Source organism: Nelumbo lutea, chromosome 2 (assembly GCF_056320005.1).
Source record: "Nelumbo lutea isolate HS-2025 chromosome 2, American lotus-T2T, whole genome shotgun sequence".
In the NCBI taxonomy this organism is placed as follows: domain Eukaryota; kingdom Viridiplantae; phylum Streptophyta; class Magnoliopsida; order Proteales; family Nelumbonaceae; genus Nelumbo; species Nelumbo lutea.
Window position 1 is genome coordinate 86163339 of NC_142685.1, and position 17498 is coordinate 86180836.

At 41.0% G+C, this 17498-nt stretch overlaps 1 protein-coding gene across 1 annotated transcript in view; it reads right to left on the bottom strand.

Annotated features, from left to right (window-relative positions):
* Positions 1-864: 864 nt before the first annotated feature.
* The window catches only part of LOC148871711 (Cyclophilin-like peptidyl-prolyl cis-trans isomerase family protein), a 58920-nt gene continuing 42286 nt past the window's right edge, over positions 865-17498 (bottom strand). The window contains exons 6-7 of the mRNA XM_088969249.1: positions 1223-1279; positions 865-1045 (exon numbers count right to left, since the gene is read on the bottom strand). Coding sequence (XP_088825375.1) covers positions 935-1045; positions 1223-1279 — 168 coding nt within the window. The 3' untranslated portion in view covers positions 865-934. The remainder of the gene's footprint in view (positions 1046-1222; positions 1280-17498) is intronic.

Consider the following 17498-nt stretch of genomic DNA (forward strand, 5'->3'; position numbering starts at 1 on the left):
TCCCTTGCTTTGCCCAGTTTGGGTCATTCAGTCCAACCATTATTCACACAAGCTAATCCAAGTCGACCCAAAGCCGAAGCAAGTCGGACTGGGTGATGTCCAAACACTAAACCACCCCTTGCTTTGCCCGGTTCGGATCATTGGTTCAGCTCGTATCCATACAATTCGACCCGAATCTGGCCTGGGTCAACAATGCTAGCTGACCTATATCCTTTGGAGCCTCTAGCCTGGGACCGACCCGAATCCGACTCGACCCGGTCTGACCTAAGTGATCCAGTCCAACCGAGGTCTGCCCGACCGTGTTGAACTAGCCCAGTCAGGTGTGGCCCCGACTGAACTAAATCCAATCTGTTCAGGTCTGGTCCGAATCAGTTCGATCGAGACCTGGTCTAGTCGGACGGGTCCAGATCCAAACAGTTCAACCACTCTTGATGTGATTAGCTCAAAGACAATACAATTAGATAGTTCAAGTTGGTCTAATCGGTTTGAACCTAAGTGGTTTGTCAAAATCAAAGTCCAAACATAGTTAAATGGCTTTGCTGCTTATGTAAAAATAATGCATGTAATGTGATTTGAACCTTCACCACTTGTGTAAATAACAACTACTATTACCGCTAAGCTACAACCAACTTATTTATTAGAATGGAGTTAGTTTTTTGTTTTAAGTACATAAATATAAGATTAATGGGTTTGGGCGGGTTGGATTGGGTTAAAGCGGGTTTGGGTTGAACCCAACCCATTTAATTTTAAATAATTAGGTCATTAATGGGTTGGCGGGTTAAATGGGTTGCGTTAAACTCAACCCAAACCAAACCCAACCCAACCCAACCCGCCCAATTGCCACCACTATTTGGGACTCATCTATTAAAGATAATGGACAGGAAAATAGATGTACTAACAGTACACTTATACAGTTGTTTTGGTGTCAAGTCTTTTACATTTCCCCACATTCAGCTATAACACAGGCAAGCTTAGGCCGGTTGTTAGGTCCAGTTGCCACGTTCTCTATCTTCCTCACAACCAGGAGACCTTCCCCAAGCACTCTCTGCAAGTGCAAGCAACCACGATATTAGTAGTTAGGATGGTGAAAAATAAAAACCATTCAGACATGCTATAGAGCCTGTATTACATACCACCAAGTGCTATGAATACTGCTTTTTCTGGCAAATATAGTAATCAGATAGATAGAAGCCAAAAGAAGTAAAGAAGTTGAGAAACATACCCCAAAGACAACATGCTTATTATCAAGCCAATCACATTTCGAGCATGTTATAAAGAACTACAAACAGGAAAAGATATAAAATTCTGATTAGAATGCAGGAACAAATATAAAAAGTGCAGCCCAGTGCACAAGGCTCCCCTGCTAATGCAGTGCCTGGGGAGGGACAGTGAGGGAACAATATCAAAGAACAATTTTTTCTTGAATGGTACACCAAATAATAAAATTAGAGAAGGGCATTACCCTTCTTTTTAATTTCTTTTAAGTTGTTGATGAGCTGGCCGCCCTCTTAAGGACAGATTTGTAATTAATCCTAATTAAGTTAGATTAATAAAAGATTAGTGAGAGAGGAGAGAACATCATCAAACTCACTTCTCCTTTCTCTTCTTCACAATCTTCTTTTCTGTTGTATTCCTCTTTTCCTTCATTTCTATTGCTGTAATCAGAAATTAATTTCAGATTTAGAGGACAGAATCACATCTTAGTATCAGAGCAGCCCGCCCTCCATTTTTGTTGTCCTTATTTTCCCATACACCCTTCGATTAGAAGAGTGTATGAAGAGAGAAGTTTATGATTGATCAGAGGATATTTTGCCTAGTTGGTAGAGGGTTTGGAGAGTCAAAATCTGGCTGTAGATCACCAAGAAGCAAAGCTGTTGTTTTTCACCCAAAACCCTAGCTGGCTGGAGAGATTTTCAGTTATAGGTTAAAGAGAAGGATTGGGTGTGGTACTCAGGGCTTGGGGGTTCCTTTTGATCTCCAAAAAGGGGTGGTTGAGGCCAGAAGAAGTTTGGAGAGCTCTGGTAGGAATGACTTCTCCCCTTCTCTCAGGTAATCGGGTGTAGTGAAACCCTAGATTTTGAACCTTCAGGTTCTGGACTGACCTCAATTAGGTTCATAAAGACTAAAAAACTAATTTTTTGGATTTTGCTTGGTCAATGGAGCAATCTGGAAGTGAGATGAATCAAATTTCAGTATTTGGGGTTGGTCCAACAGATTCTTTTTTGACTGGTGTGACTACAATTAAACTCCAGATGGAACAAATTACTTAGCCTGGGCATAGTCTATACGAATTTATGTTTGTAGTAGAGGTAAACTGGGTGAAGGAGAAGCCTACAGAGACTTATTCTACATATGAAAACTGGATGCAAGAGAACTACATAGTGATGGGATGGTTACTCAATTCTATGCATCCTCACATAAGTCAGCGTTAGAGTTGGTCGGTTGAAGGTAGATTAGTCTTTTCATTATGATTAAGTTATATGATGATGTGGCAATTCTGGTTTTACTTTTGCAGTTCACTTGTCCCATACTTGAGTAGGGGCAGTTTTGACCTTGTACTCTAATTACAATATAATACAGATTATGGTTGACTAGTAGGGTTTACACTCTCTAGTTCGACAGCTTCCTCTCCTACTCTCTCTTTTTCTCTTAGAACAGGACTGGTTCGAATCACTAAAACATGGTATCAAAGCACTAAACAAAGGAAAAGGCTGCGGCTTCAAGTATTATGACCTGCGATCTCTCCTCTTTTGTACTTCTCTGGGCTGTGCAATCTAAGGTACACAACTAAGTGGATGCGGCAATAGTTTCTTTTCCCTAGGACTGCCCCAGTCCTTATTACAGGTGTTAGGAAGGTGCAACAGACCTATAATATCAGTTTTAATACTACTGTCACCATGAGTGACAACCCTAGTAGTCGTGTGGTGGTGTTTGTGTTGACCCTCTATTGAACAGTTTCAAGAGGGTTCTTGGTGGTTGTTTGAGTTACAATCATGGTGATTAGTTATCAGTTATCAGTAGTGGTGTGAAAAGAAAAAAAAATGGGCTGAAAGAGTGGCCAAATGTGTCTGAATGGTAGTTTACATCAAGTTTTTTTATTTGAATGGTAGTTTACATCAAGTTTGTTGATTGTGACTAGTTGAGAGACCGTTATAAGTGATTCGGAGACTGCTGTAGTGTTGAGTTGACAGCAGTATTTGTTTGGTGGCTGATAATTCAGAATTAGAAATAGTATTGGGGGACACAATGGCAGCAACTAGAAATGGTGGTAGTGATCAGAAATCTGGTGTGATGATCCTTTAGACAATATAGGTGTGCAAATGACTTCAATTAAACTTAATGGGGAAAATTATGTGTCATGGGCCAAGTCAGTGGAAGTTTTTCTCAAGGCATAGAGGAAGGTGAAACATGTGAAAGAAGATAATGTTAGACAGTTATGCCTTTAGCTCCAATCAAATTGATGTACTTACTGACATTTATTGTAAATAAATAAAGTACATAATTAATTCATTTTATTATGGTGTATTTCTATGTAATACTCTTAAACTGAACAATTATAAGATTTGTGTATTTATCTCGCCAAGACTAACACTGATGTGTTGCCAAGAAGGTCGGAATGGCTTGTCTCAGCTGCCAGGGTGAGATCTGAAGCACATGTAGTGTGGGTTTGATTGAAATTCTGAATCAGACCATTTTCCAGTTATGCCCTGGACCTTGGAGACAGATGGACAAAACTGGAAAATTACACCTAACCCCTAGACTCGATTATGGTACTGCACTAGGTGTTGGATTAGGCTGTCTTTGATATGCCAATCAGTGAGATCCTTAGCGAAGGGTCAAAACTTGGGTATGTTGGGGCAGTTTGAGAATTCACCTAAGTGGGTGATCATAGTGACAGAATTAGCCCATTTGTTAGACAAAGTGAATGATCGGGAAATGCACTCTCTCTGATGGAAACCTAAACTACCTGCAGTTGATTTCAAACTTGTTGAGATTTGTTTTGCAAAACATATTTATATAGAGAAATACATATATATTATGGTTTCACAAAATATTTTAATTCCTGAGATCCGTATAAGTAGGGAGTGCAACATTGTACCTTGCAGCCGAGGGAGAGGTCCTCTCTTGTCGGGCAGTGTTTGACCGTGTAAGACAATTTAGGGTTTTTACCCGATGGACTAATATCACATTAGTTCATAAGGTGGCTGGACCCATGGTTTCAAATGTCGCAAAATGTCGCTAATGTCGCCCAACATATGTCAATGTCGAGGCTCACCGACATGAAAATGGATGGTAATATAAAAATTACATTATTTCGGTTTACATTTCCTATATTTCAGAAATGTCGACCAAATCGGTCCAAATAACAAAAAAAAAGCTAACTTTTCCTATTATGTCGATAGGATGTCGATAATGTCAACAGGATGTCGACTAATGTACATTAATAATATATATTAGTATATTATATTGGTATAATACAATATATTAATATAAATTATTCCATTAATAATTTCTATTTAATATTTCAAATAAAATATTTATAAAAAAGAATTAACAAAATATCAAAACAAAAGAATAAATTAATTACTTTTTAATATAAAACATAAAATATTTTTCAAGTAATAAAATATTAACTAATTAGTATTTTTTAAAATATTTATTAAAATAAAAAAATGTTTATTAAATTTTACAATAAATCATATTCTACATTTAATATAAAAAATCAGAATAAATTTATTAAATTTTATACTAAATCATAATTTATTATAAGTTTAGTATTAAAAATCATAATAAATTCATCAAGTTTTATAAGAAATCAGAATTTATCATAATCTTAATACTACAAAAATGAGAAACAGTTTATTAAATTTATAATAAAGCATAATGTATTATAACTTTAATATTTAAAAATTAGAATAAATGTATTTCTATTTATTAATGTGAAACAAATATATTAGAATTTATAATAAATTAGAATTAAAAATAAGAAAAGAAAATATCAAATAACCTTGTAAAAACATCAAAATGCATAATAAATCAGTAAATCGTCATTTACTAATTTGTTATTGATCTTACTTTCTTAGCTTTATATAATGGTTGAGAATAAGATAATAGTCTAGAAATGTGTATTAATACTTCTTTTATCATTTTACAAAATATCATTGCATATTTCCACATTTCATAATATTTCCACAATGTCTCTAATTTTTACAATATTTCCCCTCAACATTTCCGACATTTCCGACATATGTCCTATATTTTGGTAAGAGACATTTCCATCAACATCGACATTTTAAACCTTGGCTGGACCTAGGGACCATTTAGTGTAAATGTTGGGCCTACTAAGAGCCCATACTGATGGGCTCAGGGGTTCACTGTCTTCAACAGTGAATTTTGCCAGGCCTTGTAACAGAGGCTAGGCTGAACCCATATGACTTTTGTAGAGATCAATACTAAGGTTCCACACCATACAAAGAGAGTCAAACTAGCCAACATTTAAAAGGGAAAGTGAGCCATATGACTTAATGGGCCTAAAGCCCATTTCAAATTGGGTTTAATTAGATTAATTAAAAAGGGGTGAATCTGGTTTATAATCTGATTAGGATCAGCACTACGATAAGATAAATCTTATCAACTTAAGAGTCCAGAGTCCAAATACAGATTTGGATTAACAAACTCCTTCCTAATTGGATTAGGAAGCTGATCCTAAAAGGGTTATAAATAAGGGGGCAAATTCCTCAACAGGTGAATTCTTCTTCTGTAGTTTTCTCCCTCAGCTCTTGCCGCCCCTACCCAATCTGAAGTCGTGCTCACACCTTGCGTGATTCTTGCTGAAGAGTTAGGGCTCTTGCTGAATAACCTCCTTACTAATCCTTTCTCACCATAAGTTGTGTCATCTTCAGTGGAGGTGGGTTTTGGTGACCTCTTTGGGCGTGAATACCTACGTTGGGAGCTACTTGCATGGATTTCATATCAGGTATATCCCTCTCCCTCTTTTGGTTTCAGATCTGGTCCGTTTTGTTTCAAGAACGAACCTTGAAAATGTAGTTTTTCTAAAACAGGGAATACGCTTCCTGGATGGGAGAAGGAAATTTTGAAATTTCGCCCAACCATCCTACATGGTTCGGCCATTCATATGATGGATCTCCCATCCCTTCAGTAGTATCAGAGCCATGGTTTAAATCTTGAACCAAATCAAACCTGATTTGAACCTACACAAATGGGCATAATCGATTCTACCTTATTTGCGCAAATTGATGTTTTTCTGAGAATTTGGTTCTCAATAATGGGGCGTATAATCTGAAATTTAATTTTTTATTATTCTGATTTAATTAGGGAATGGTTCTGTGATTATTTCGTGGATGTGTGGGTTGTATGTGTGATGGAGATCGAAATCTTTAATGGCGCCAAGATTTGCACACCCTGCATTTTTCTATTCTATTATTTTGGTCTATAAATATTTTTTCTTTTATTTTCTAAACAAAATGTATAGGATTTGATCTGATGTAATTAATAGAAAATTAGGGTTTTCTATTTTTTTTTTACATTGGAAGAAGTGTTGGTTCGCATGGAGGAGAAGACATTTCGCAAATACAAGATCTGCAACCTGCGATTTGAAGATATTGAATGTTAAGAACCTGCCTAACTCAGGGCTCTTCGAGGGGCCAACCTCCTGAATTCTTGGAAGGAGAGAGAGAGAGAGAGAGAGAGAGAGAGAGAGAGAGAGAGAGAGAGAGTTTAATGCTTAAACAATCACTGTCCTATTCCCTTTCCTGCTCTACTACTTATAGTTTACAATCTTGATTATTACAGTTGTTACAAGGAAGTTGTTACAAGTGGATGGTTAGTTGTGTTGACGTGGCCTCCTCTTGTAAAACTGCTTAACTGCCTTCTGTTGGTATGCTCTAGCGGTCTTGACAAACCCCCCTTCCTTTAGAGCGACCTTGCCCTCAAGGTCTAATGTAGGAAAATTAGATTGAGATCTAAGTAGGATTCCCAGGTTGCATCCTCTTCCGGAAGGTTAGACCAAACAACTAATGACTCTTGTATGACTCTGCCTCCCCAGCGCACCCATCTGAAATCAATGATGCGGGTTGGCTCAGTCTGCACTTGTCCTTCTTCTGAAAATATGGGAAAGGTCACACTTGTAATGACTCCTGATTTCGGCCCCTTCTTCAGTAAGGAGATATGGAATACAGGGTGCAGTTTGGATGTTGCCGGGAGGTCCAGTTTGTAGGCCACTGATCCTATTCTCTCCAGGATTTTAAATGGGTCAAAATAGAGCGGGCTGAGTTTGTTCCACTGTCGGCTTGCAACCAAAATCTGCCTAAAGGGTTGTAATTTGAGAAACACCCACATACTTCATATTGGACATTCTTGTGGTGTTTATCACAGGTGTGCTTCATCCATTGCTGTGCCTATAAGAGATGATGTCTCAGTTCCCTTAGCACCTCATCCCGTTGCGTTAGCTGTTCTTCAACGACCACTACTATGGTGGTTCCTTTTTCATAAGGAAGTAGAGGGGGAGGGTCCCGACCATATAAAGCTCTGAAGGGTGTCATCCCCGCAGCGCTATGGAAAGTGGTGTTGTACCACCGTTCGGCCCAGTGGATCCACTTCACCCATTGTCTTGGTCGATCTCCCACGAAGCATCTCAGATATGTTTCAAGACTCTTGTTAACCGCCTTTGTCTGTCCATCAGATTGGGGGTGGTAGCTAGTTGACTTGAATAGTTTAACCCCGTGTAGGCGGAAAAGCTCAGCCTGGAAACGACTCATAAAGATAGGGTCCCTGTCTGATACAATTGAGTTGGGGAGCCCATGTAGGCGCACAATTTCCCGGAGGAATAATTCAGCAACTGTGGCTGCTGTAAATGGGTGTGATAGAGGTAGGAAATGACTGTATCTTGTCAGTCTATCTACTACCACAAGGATAACTATTTTGCCAGTAGAAATGGGCAATCCCATGATGAAATCCATTGATATATCATCCCATACTTGGGTTGGTATTGGGAGTGGTTGCAAGAGGCTTGCTGGTGTTGTAGTGGCTGACTTGTTTTGTTGGCATACTGCACACTCGGCTATGAAGTTCTGGATAGATGTACACATGCCTTTCCAATGAAATTGTGTGGCAATGAGCTTTTGTGTTTGTAGGATGCCAGAGTGGCCACCCGTGGGTGAGGCATGGAATAATTTCAGGAGCTTTCTGAGATAAGCAAAGGTTGCCGGGATTTCCAGGCATCCTTTGAAGAAGAGTAGATCATTCTTAATTATGTACCCGGGGTGCAGTGAGGGATTTGCCAATACTTGGGCCTTCAACTACTATAACTCCTTATGGGGTTGGGCTTCTTTTCGCAGTAGATCCAGGAGTGGAGAAGTTGGGGAAGATACTAGTAATTGAAATGACTATGGGTGCCGTGAGAGGGCGTCCACCACTCGGTTAGCAGTCCCTGCTTTGTATTCGATTCTGTAGTCGTACCCCAGTAGCTTGGATATCCAGCGTTGTTGTTCTGTAGTCATACCCCACTTTTGTGATGTTAAGGCCTTGCTGAAAAAGGCTAGTGGTCGCCCCTCTTGCATGAGAACAGCCCCAACACCTTGACCCGAGGCATCACACTCAATGATGAAATCCTTTGTGAAATCGGGCAGTGCTAATGTTGGAGGGCTCACAACTGCTTGTTTCAATTGCTCAAAAGCTTGTTGGGCCTGGTTTGACCAGTTAAAAGTGTCTTGTTTCAGCAATTGGGTCAATGGGGTAGCTATTAGGCCGTAGTTTTTTATGAAGCGGCGGTAGTACCCGGACAGTCCCAAGAAGGCCCTCAATTCTTTCACACATTTGGGTTGTGGCCAGCCCAGTATACTGGAGATTTTATCTGGGTCAGCCGCTACAGTCCCCTTTTCTACAACATGTCCCAAGTAGTGAACTTGGTTTTGTCCAAAGGAGCACTTGGACTCTTTAGCGAATAGCTGGTGGGCGTCAAGTGTTGCAAGGGTGACCTGTAGATGGTTCAGATGTTCCTCCCAATTGGGGCTGTAGACCAATATGTCGTCAAAGAAAACAAGGATGAACTTATATAAATATGGCCGGAATATGCCATTCATCAAGGCTTGAAATGTGGCTGGAACATTGGTCAGCCCAAAAGGCATGACCCGAAACTCAGCGGCCATCATGTGTCCTGAAAGTTGTTTTGTGAACATCCTCCCTATGTACCCTTATTTGATGATACCCAGCTCATAAATCCAGTTTTGAGAATTAGGTGGCTTGACTGAGTTCATCAAGCAGCTCATCAATGATTGGTATCGGGAATCGGTCTTTAATGGTGATGTTGTTAAGGGCTCTGTAATCAATACAAAACTGCCACATCCCATCCTTTTTCTTGAGTAATAGTAACGGTGACGAGAAAGGGTTGTGACTAGGCTGTATTATCCCTTGCTTAAGCATATCTTGAACTTGCTTCTCGATTTCAGATTTCTGAAAGTAAGGGTATCGGTAGGGTCTTGCATTGGTCGGGGCTGATCCCGGCATGAGGGGGATGCGGTGGTCATGCTCCCGGCGCGGTGGCAGTCCTTGGGGTTCTTTGAACACGTTGCCATAGTGCTGAAGGAGTTGATGGTGGCTTTGGAAGTCTCTAGGCCCATCTGGGCTGCTGTTAGCTAAGGATGGCCTGGTCCAATTTGAGTCCATGTGCATGAATATGGGTTGATCTGGATCTCCTCTTTGCTTTGTTAGTGTTGCAAGACTGATGGGCCTTGGGCCCTTGCATGTTTGCCCTTGTAGATGGATTGTAGAGTTTTCTGATGTGAAGTCCATGGTGAGACGAGCCCAGTCGCAAACCATGGGTCCTAGCTATCTTAATCATTGAATGCCTAGCACCACGTCCGCTCCACTAAGATGGAGAGGATATAGGTCCATCGCAATCTGATGACCTTGAATCTTTAGTGGTAGGCCCATGCAAATGCTATTGCAAGATAGGCTGTTACCATTGGCCACATGAATTGTAAAGGCCGTTGTGGGTTGAACCGGAAGTTCCATTTTATCCACCAAGACTTGAGTTATGAAGTTAAGAGAGCTGCCACTATCTATGAGGATTGACACTTGGCGCCCTAGAATCAGCCCTACAACTCTCATTGTCTGAGGAGACGCAAGTCCCGTAAGGGTTTGTAAGGATATTTCAGGCGTGCGATTGGGTTGTATTTCCCACCCTGGATTAGACTCTCTGCAACCGATGATGTCGTCTTCCTCTTCGGCATCTGTTTGGAGGAGAAACGCTTGTTGTTTCTTGCAGCGATGTCCCGGCCCAAATTTCTCTTCGCAGTTGTAGCAGAGACCTTTGTCTCTACGAGCTTAAATCTCTACCTAGGTCAGCTGTTTGAAAGGAACCAGTGGGCCTGGGCCCAGTACTCCTTCCTCCTTGTCTGGTGCTGTCATCCTTTCTTGCTCCCTTCTTGCTCCAGGACCCCATGGTCGCTGCACCTCTCTTGCTCGACTGAACTTGTCCTCATACTATCTGGCTAGTGCTGCTGTACTGATGACCGAAGTGGGCTGCATCGCTTTCACTTCCAGTCGCAATTCCTCTTTTAGGCCGCCGCCGCCGAAGCTTCCCACCAATGCCTTCTCCATCCACCCTTGGACTCTCACAGCTAGCCTTTCGAACTCCATCTGGTATTCTTTTACTGATCCCACCTACCGCAACTTTGCCAAATTTTCATCAAGATCTTCGAACCCAAATGATCCAAAACAGACAGTCATGGTGTCCGTGAAGTCTGCCCAGGTTTGACGAGGGTGCCCCCTTCTGTACCATTGAAACCAGAGGATAGCTTCCCCTTCAAGATGCGTAGAAGCCAGAGCTACCCTATCTTGCCCCAGTGTTTCATGGTAATCGAAATACCTTTCGGCTCTGAGAATCCAGGGAGTTGGGTCACCGCCTGAGAAGATGGGGAAGTCAATTTTGGCTATTCTTGTTGCCGCCCCTGTTCTACGGTTGTTTTCATTGCCGCACTCTTCTTGGCTTCCTCTGTTCCTCTGTCAGTGTTCGTTGCCCCCTGCTCCAGTCAAAGGAGGAGAGCAGTGAAGCTTTCCTTCATTTCTTTGAGACCTGAAGACATTCGATGGATCTCTACCTCCATCTGATCCATTCGGTGTCTACTGACATGTTTCTTGAGTTGGTCAGGCTGGCTCTAATACCAAATTGTTAGGAACCTGCCTAACTCAGGGCTCTTCGAGGGCCCAACCTCCTGAATTCTTGGAAGAAGAGAGAGGAAAAGAGAGAGAGAGAGAGAGATTAATGCTGAAACAATCAATGTCTTATTCCCTTTCCTGCTCTACTACTTATAGTTTTACAATCTTGTTTGTTATAGTTGTTACAAGGAAGTTGTTACAAGTGGACGGTTAGTTGTGCTGACGTGGCCTCCTCTTGTAAAACTGCTTAACTGCCTTCTGTTGGTCTGTTTCAGCAGTCTTGACATTGAATGTGCTACCTGCGATTAACCTTTGTTTTGCAGGTTTGCAGATTGTCCAAGAACATCACACTACAACCCTTTGATTTATTTTCTTGCTGATTTTGATTGTCTTCTTCGGCTGTAATTAGTTTTCAGATCATGTTCTTGAAATTGCATATTGTTTTGGACACCAAACCTAGGCCGAATTTGACCTAGGGGGCAGAGCCCCTATTTTAGTCCAACAAAATTATTCAAAAAACTTGGGGAAAAGATAGAAAATGAAATAGATAAAAGGGGAGTAACCACTATTCTAAAGCAGGAAACAAAGAACAAAATGAAGAGAATAAGGAAACTGATTAATTCACCTTACCTTAGAGAATTGTGTGGGAACGATGGAGAGTTGTTCTCTCCTCTTCCTCGGTTTGATTCTTTTGTCAAAGTGAACCCCTCAAAGATTATTTTGTTTTTACTTTGCTCACAACAAAAACATGATAACATCCAACAGGTTTTATTATAATGTAGAGAATATTAATGTGGTCCTCACTATGTTTGTTATGTGGTCCCCACTACTGTTTGTTTATTTATGTTAGTGGTAGTTGGTAGTTATTTTCAGTTGGTAGTCATTTCTTATTTCTTTGCTTATGTAAGCAGTAGGGGTAATTCAGGTTTTTCCCCTATTTTAATTATTAATATAAATAGCTGAGTGGGGCGACAATTCAAGTCATAACCCACACTCTTTTTGACTTCTTCTCTTCGTCTTCTTCTTTTCTTCCCTCATTCTCCCATTCTCGAAATTGCAGTCCTACTAGACAACTTGGTATCAAAGCCAACCTAGGGCTTCTCATGTTGGTCTAATCAGGCCGACTACATGAGATCTTCCTAGGGTTGGAAGTTCCAGTAGACATAAGACCATCGGCTGATTCTTGGAGGTTGCTAGAATTGTGCAGCTGATGCCCAAGGGATCGTAGAGCCTTGGAGAGTGTCCAATGATTAGGAAGAATTAGAAGAAGGGAAGAAACCTCAAGGTTAGGGTTTAGACCTTGGTTTGAAGGTGGCAGCCAGACTTTTCTGAGTAAGTTGGTGTTTGTTCTTGAGATCGATCTTAAAAGAAATCCTTTTTGAGTATTCTAGGAGGTGTGGCTTGGAGTTCTCTTTTTTTCTCCTGAGTTTTAGGGTTTCTTTCTTGACCTATGATCAGTTCTAGGACTAAAACCCTAAGTTTGTGACTGTTGCCAATTCTGGGACAATAGTTAGACCTGTTAAAGCATTCCAGACTAAGAGATATTGTTTTCTGGGAAACTAACAGACCTGTTTCAATAATTCTGGGTGGTTGCTGAACCTATTTCACCCTTCTAGGTCAGCTGTTAGCAAGTTCTGGGTGCAATTAAACCTATTTCAGTACTAAAAAGGGTGTTTTTTGACCAATATCTTAAAAGGGGCTGACAGGAATGGAGTTTAAGAATCAAAGAGAAGGTGTTTTGAGGGATAGTGGTTCTGGTAACATGTCTGAGAACACATTTCAGATTACCACTGTCAAGTTTGACGGATCAAATTACTTGGAATGGACCCAATTAGCCATGATGGCTATTGGGGGGTAGAGGAAAACTGAACTATTTGTTGGGGGATGTGAAGGAACCAACTAAGGAGGACTCAACCTATGCCAAAAGGGTTCAGGAGAACTATTTGGTTATGACATGGTTGTGCAACTCCATGCAGCCTCACATCAACCACAACTACTTGTGGGTAAAAATAGCTAAGGAAATTTGGGACATCATGAAAGAAACCTACTCCCAATCTCTTCATGTTGCTAGGGCCTATGAGCTGAAATGTGAAGTAAACAACCTTAAGAAATGAGAGAAACCAGTCTCAGTTTACTTCACCTTGAAATCTTTGTGGCATGAAATTGACCACCTAGAGACAATTGAATGGGAAAGTCAGAATGATGCATGAAGTTACAGAAAACAAGTTGAAACTAATAGGGTGTTTGAATTCCTAGCTGGTCTAAATTTTGAATATGATATTGTGAGAACTTCTCACGAGAGAAAGTGTGACTTATAACAAGCCTACTCCTTAGTGCATAGTGAAGAAAGTAGGACAAAGGTTATGTTGTAACATCAACCTTTTGAATCAGCCTTGGCCACAATCAAACCAATGTTTGGAGGTGATAAAGAGAGGGAGCTAGTATGTGAACATTGCAACAAACCAAAACATACTAAAGACACCTGTTGGAAGTTACATTCACACCTAGTTCCAATAAAGCTCAAAAACAAAAAGGGAAATGCCAATGTTGCTGTTACTACTGATGGTGCATCCTCATCAAGCACAAGAGCCACATCCCTAGACACCTTAGTTATTGTCCGGGCTGCTCAGACTCGGTTGGAGAGTAAAGTTGGAAATTCAGCACCATTATCTCAACCATCAATCACAACATCTGCTACTCCCACTTCAGCATTTGCTCATTCAGGTACACGGGCCTTAGCTTATCATGCCTCAAGCCCAGGTAACGTTGAACCTTGTTGGGTGATAAATTCAGGTGCATCTGATCACATGATTAGCTTGTCCTCACTGTTTTCTACCTATCACTTATCCTCTGGCAAAGACAAAGTGTCTATTGCTGATGGCTCTCTTGTTCTCATTTCTGGCAAGGGAGACATCAAATTGTCTAATGACATTTCTTTGTCTTCAGTTTTACATGTTCCTAAACATAGTACTAATTTGTTTTTAATCAATAGCATCACTAAAACCCAAAATTGTTCAGTGACATTTTTTCTTGATTGATGTGCTTTTTGGGCTTTGGAGACAAGGAAGGTGATTGGGATTGGCCAAGAGACGAATGGAATCTAACTATTTGGAGGGAACTCACATGGGGAAGATAGTGAAGTTGGAGGGAACTCACATGGTCCAGTCACTTCTCGTGCACTAAAAGTTGCCCACATCCTTTTGGGGTTACGCATTAGAGACTGCGATATACGTGCTGAATCGGGTTCCAACCAAATCGGTTCCGAATACTCCATATGAACTTTGGACCGGAAAGAAGCCAAGTGTCAGACACTTGAAGATTTGGGGTTGTCCAGCACACGTTAAAAGAATGAATGCGGACAAACTGGAATCCAAGACCAGTCATTGCCTATTCATAAGCTACCCAAATGGATGTCAAAACTTGATAGTGGATGTCAAAACCTTTTTGCCGATGGCCATGCTTAAATCCATTAGGATCCTGCTAGCTGTAGCAGCATACCATGACTATGAGCTTTGGCAAATGGATGTCAAAACTGCGTTCCTGAATGGAGATCTTACTGAAGATATCTATATGCAACAACCGCAAGGTTTCATAGCTGCGGGTCAGGAACACATGGTATGTAAATTAAATAGATCCATATATGGACCTAAGCAAACTTTAGGAGTTGGAACATCCAGTTTGACTCTACTAACAAAAAGTTTGACTTTGAACAGAATCCGGATGAGCCCTATGTTACAAGAAGTTCAGTGGGGACAATTTTACGTTCTTGGTTCTGTATGTAGACGACATTCTACTCATTGGGAATGATGTAGGAATGTTGACTACGGTGAAAGTATAGCTTTCACAGCAATTCTCCATGAAAGATCTTGGAGAAGCCTCCTATATACTAGGTCTTCGACTTTATAGAGATAGATCGAAGAGGATAGTAGGATTATTCCAATCTGCTTAAATTAACATAATTGTCAAGAGATACAACATGGAGAACTCCAAGAAGGGAAATGTTCCTTTCAGGCACGGAGTCACTCTCTCCAAGAAGATGTCTCCCAAGACTTCTGAGGAGATTGAGGGCATGAAGGACGTTCCCTATGCCTCAGCCGTAGGGAGCATCATGTATGCCATGCTGTGCACTCGTCCTAACATTGCTCAGGCAGTGAGTGTGGTAAGCAGATTCCAGGCCAACCCAGAGCAGGAGCACTGGACTACTGTGAAAAATATACTTAAATACCTCCGAAGGACAAAAGAGTTTTGTTTGGTATTCGATGGTAGCTCACTACAGATCCAGGGGTATACTGATGCCGATTTCTAGTCGGATCCAGATGATAGAAAGTCTACATCTGGGTATGTTTTCACGATATGATCGTGTTTTGTTTCCTGAAAGTCAATAAACAGGGGTCCTAAGTAGCAAAAATAACAGTCCACAACCCAAGCCGATCACATTGCCGTAAGTGAGGCTGCCTTATGAATGAAGGTGTTCATTATGGAATTTGGAATTCCGCACATCACCCATTCCACTATTGTGCGACAAAACTAGACCTACGGGAGACTGATGTTACGAGGTAGCATCAGCGGAGAATATGGCAAACCCATTAACTAAGCCACTGACATAGAAAATGTTTATGAAACACGTGGAAAATCTGGGACTCCGGCTTATACCAGATTGGACCTAAGTGCAAGTGGGAGTTGTTAGACAGTGTATGCCCTTAGCTCCAATAAGATTGATGTACATTATGACATTTATTGTAAATGAATAAAGTACATATTTGATTCATGTTATTGAAGTGTATTTCTGTGTAATACCTTTAAACTGGACACTTATGAGACTCGTGTTAGTTTAGAATCTTCACAGTTGTTGGGTAATTCTGGGGATATTTATCCTGCCAAGACTGACACTGATGTGCCGCCAAATTGGTTGGAGTGGCTTGTCTCAGCTGCCAGGGTGAGACCTGAGGTACATGCAGTGCGGGTTTTCTTGAAACCCTGAACCGGACCAAAATTCCAGTATTGCCCTGGAACTTGGTGATTAGTGGGCAAAACTGGAATGTCACACCTGACCCCTAGACTCGATTATGATATTGCACTAGGTGTCGGATTGGGCTGTCTTTGATATGCCAATCAGTGAGATCCTTAGAGGTGGTCAAAACTTGGGTATGTTGGGACAGTCTGAGAATTCATTTGAGTGGGTGATCATAGTGACAAGATCAGCCCCTTTGTCGGACAAAGGTAATGATCAGAAATGCACTCTCTATGATGGAAACCAAAACTGCCGGCAGTTGATTTCAATCGTTGAAATTTGTTTTTACAAAATATATTTATATAAAGATACACACACACACACACACACACATATATATATATATATATTACGGTTTCTAAACGTTTGCTAAAAGGTTTTAATTCCTGGGATCCATGTGAGTAGAGAGTGCAACACTGTTCCTTGCAGCCGAGGGAGAGGTCCTCTCTTGTCAGGCAGTGTTTGATCATTATGGGCTGAGAGGTTAAGTGTAAGGCCATTGAGGGTTATACCTGATGGGCTAATCTTGCATCTGCCCACAGTCCCTGGGTTTTTATAAGGTAGCTTGGCCCAGGGACCAGTTAGTGTAAGTGTTGGGCTCATTAGGAGCCCATATGATGGGCTTCAGAGGGTTCACTGTCTTTTTAGTGAATTCGGCCAAGCCTTGTAACAGAGACTGGGTTGAACCCGTGCGGTTGATGTGTAGATCAATATTTGGGTTCCACGCCATACAAAGAAGTCCAATTGGGCAGAAGTTTGGAAAGCATTCTGAGCACTTAGACTTATTAGGCCTAAAGCCCATTTCTAACTGGCTTAATTTGATTAGTTAAATAAGGAGGCAGATCTGGGATTAAATCAGTAGATAGGATAGGGTCTTATCCCTATCCACTCAGAGAGTCTAGATTCAAATAAGGATTTGCATCTGGAAACCTCTTGATAAGATTAGGAGAGAGCTGATCTAATCTGCAGATAAGATAAGGACTTATCCTTATCTCTTAAAGAGAACTCCTTATCCAAATACAGATTTGGATTAGGAAACTCCTAATGAGATTAGGAGCTCTCTTTAAGGCTATAAAAGGAGGAGTGGGGTGAACCATTCTTATCATCCCAGACCCATCCAAGAATTCAGAGATCAGATCTCAGATCACCAAGAGAGAAGACAGCTACGCCATCTTCTGCTCTTGCGTTCTCCTCCAGTTTCCGCCATACCGCCAGTTCGATCTCCATTGTAGGAGAGATCAAGAAGAGTTTTGATATCAGTCTTTGGAGAAAGGTTGATCAGAAATCGTGCTCACCGCCTCCTCCGAAT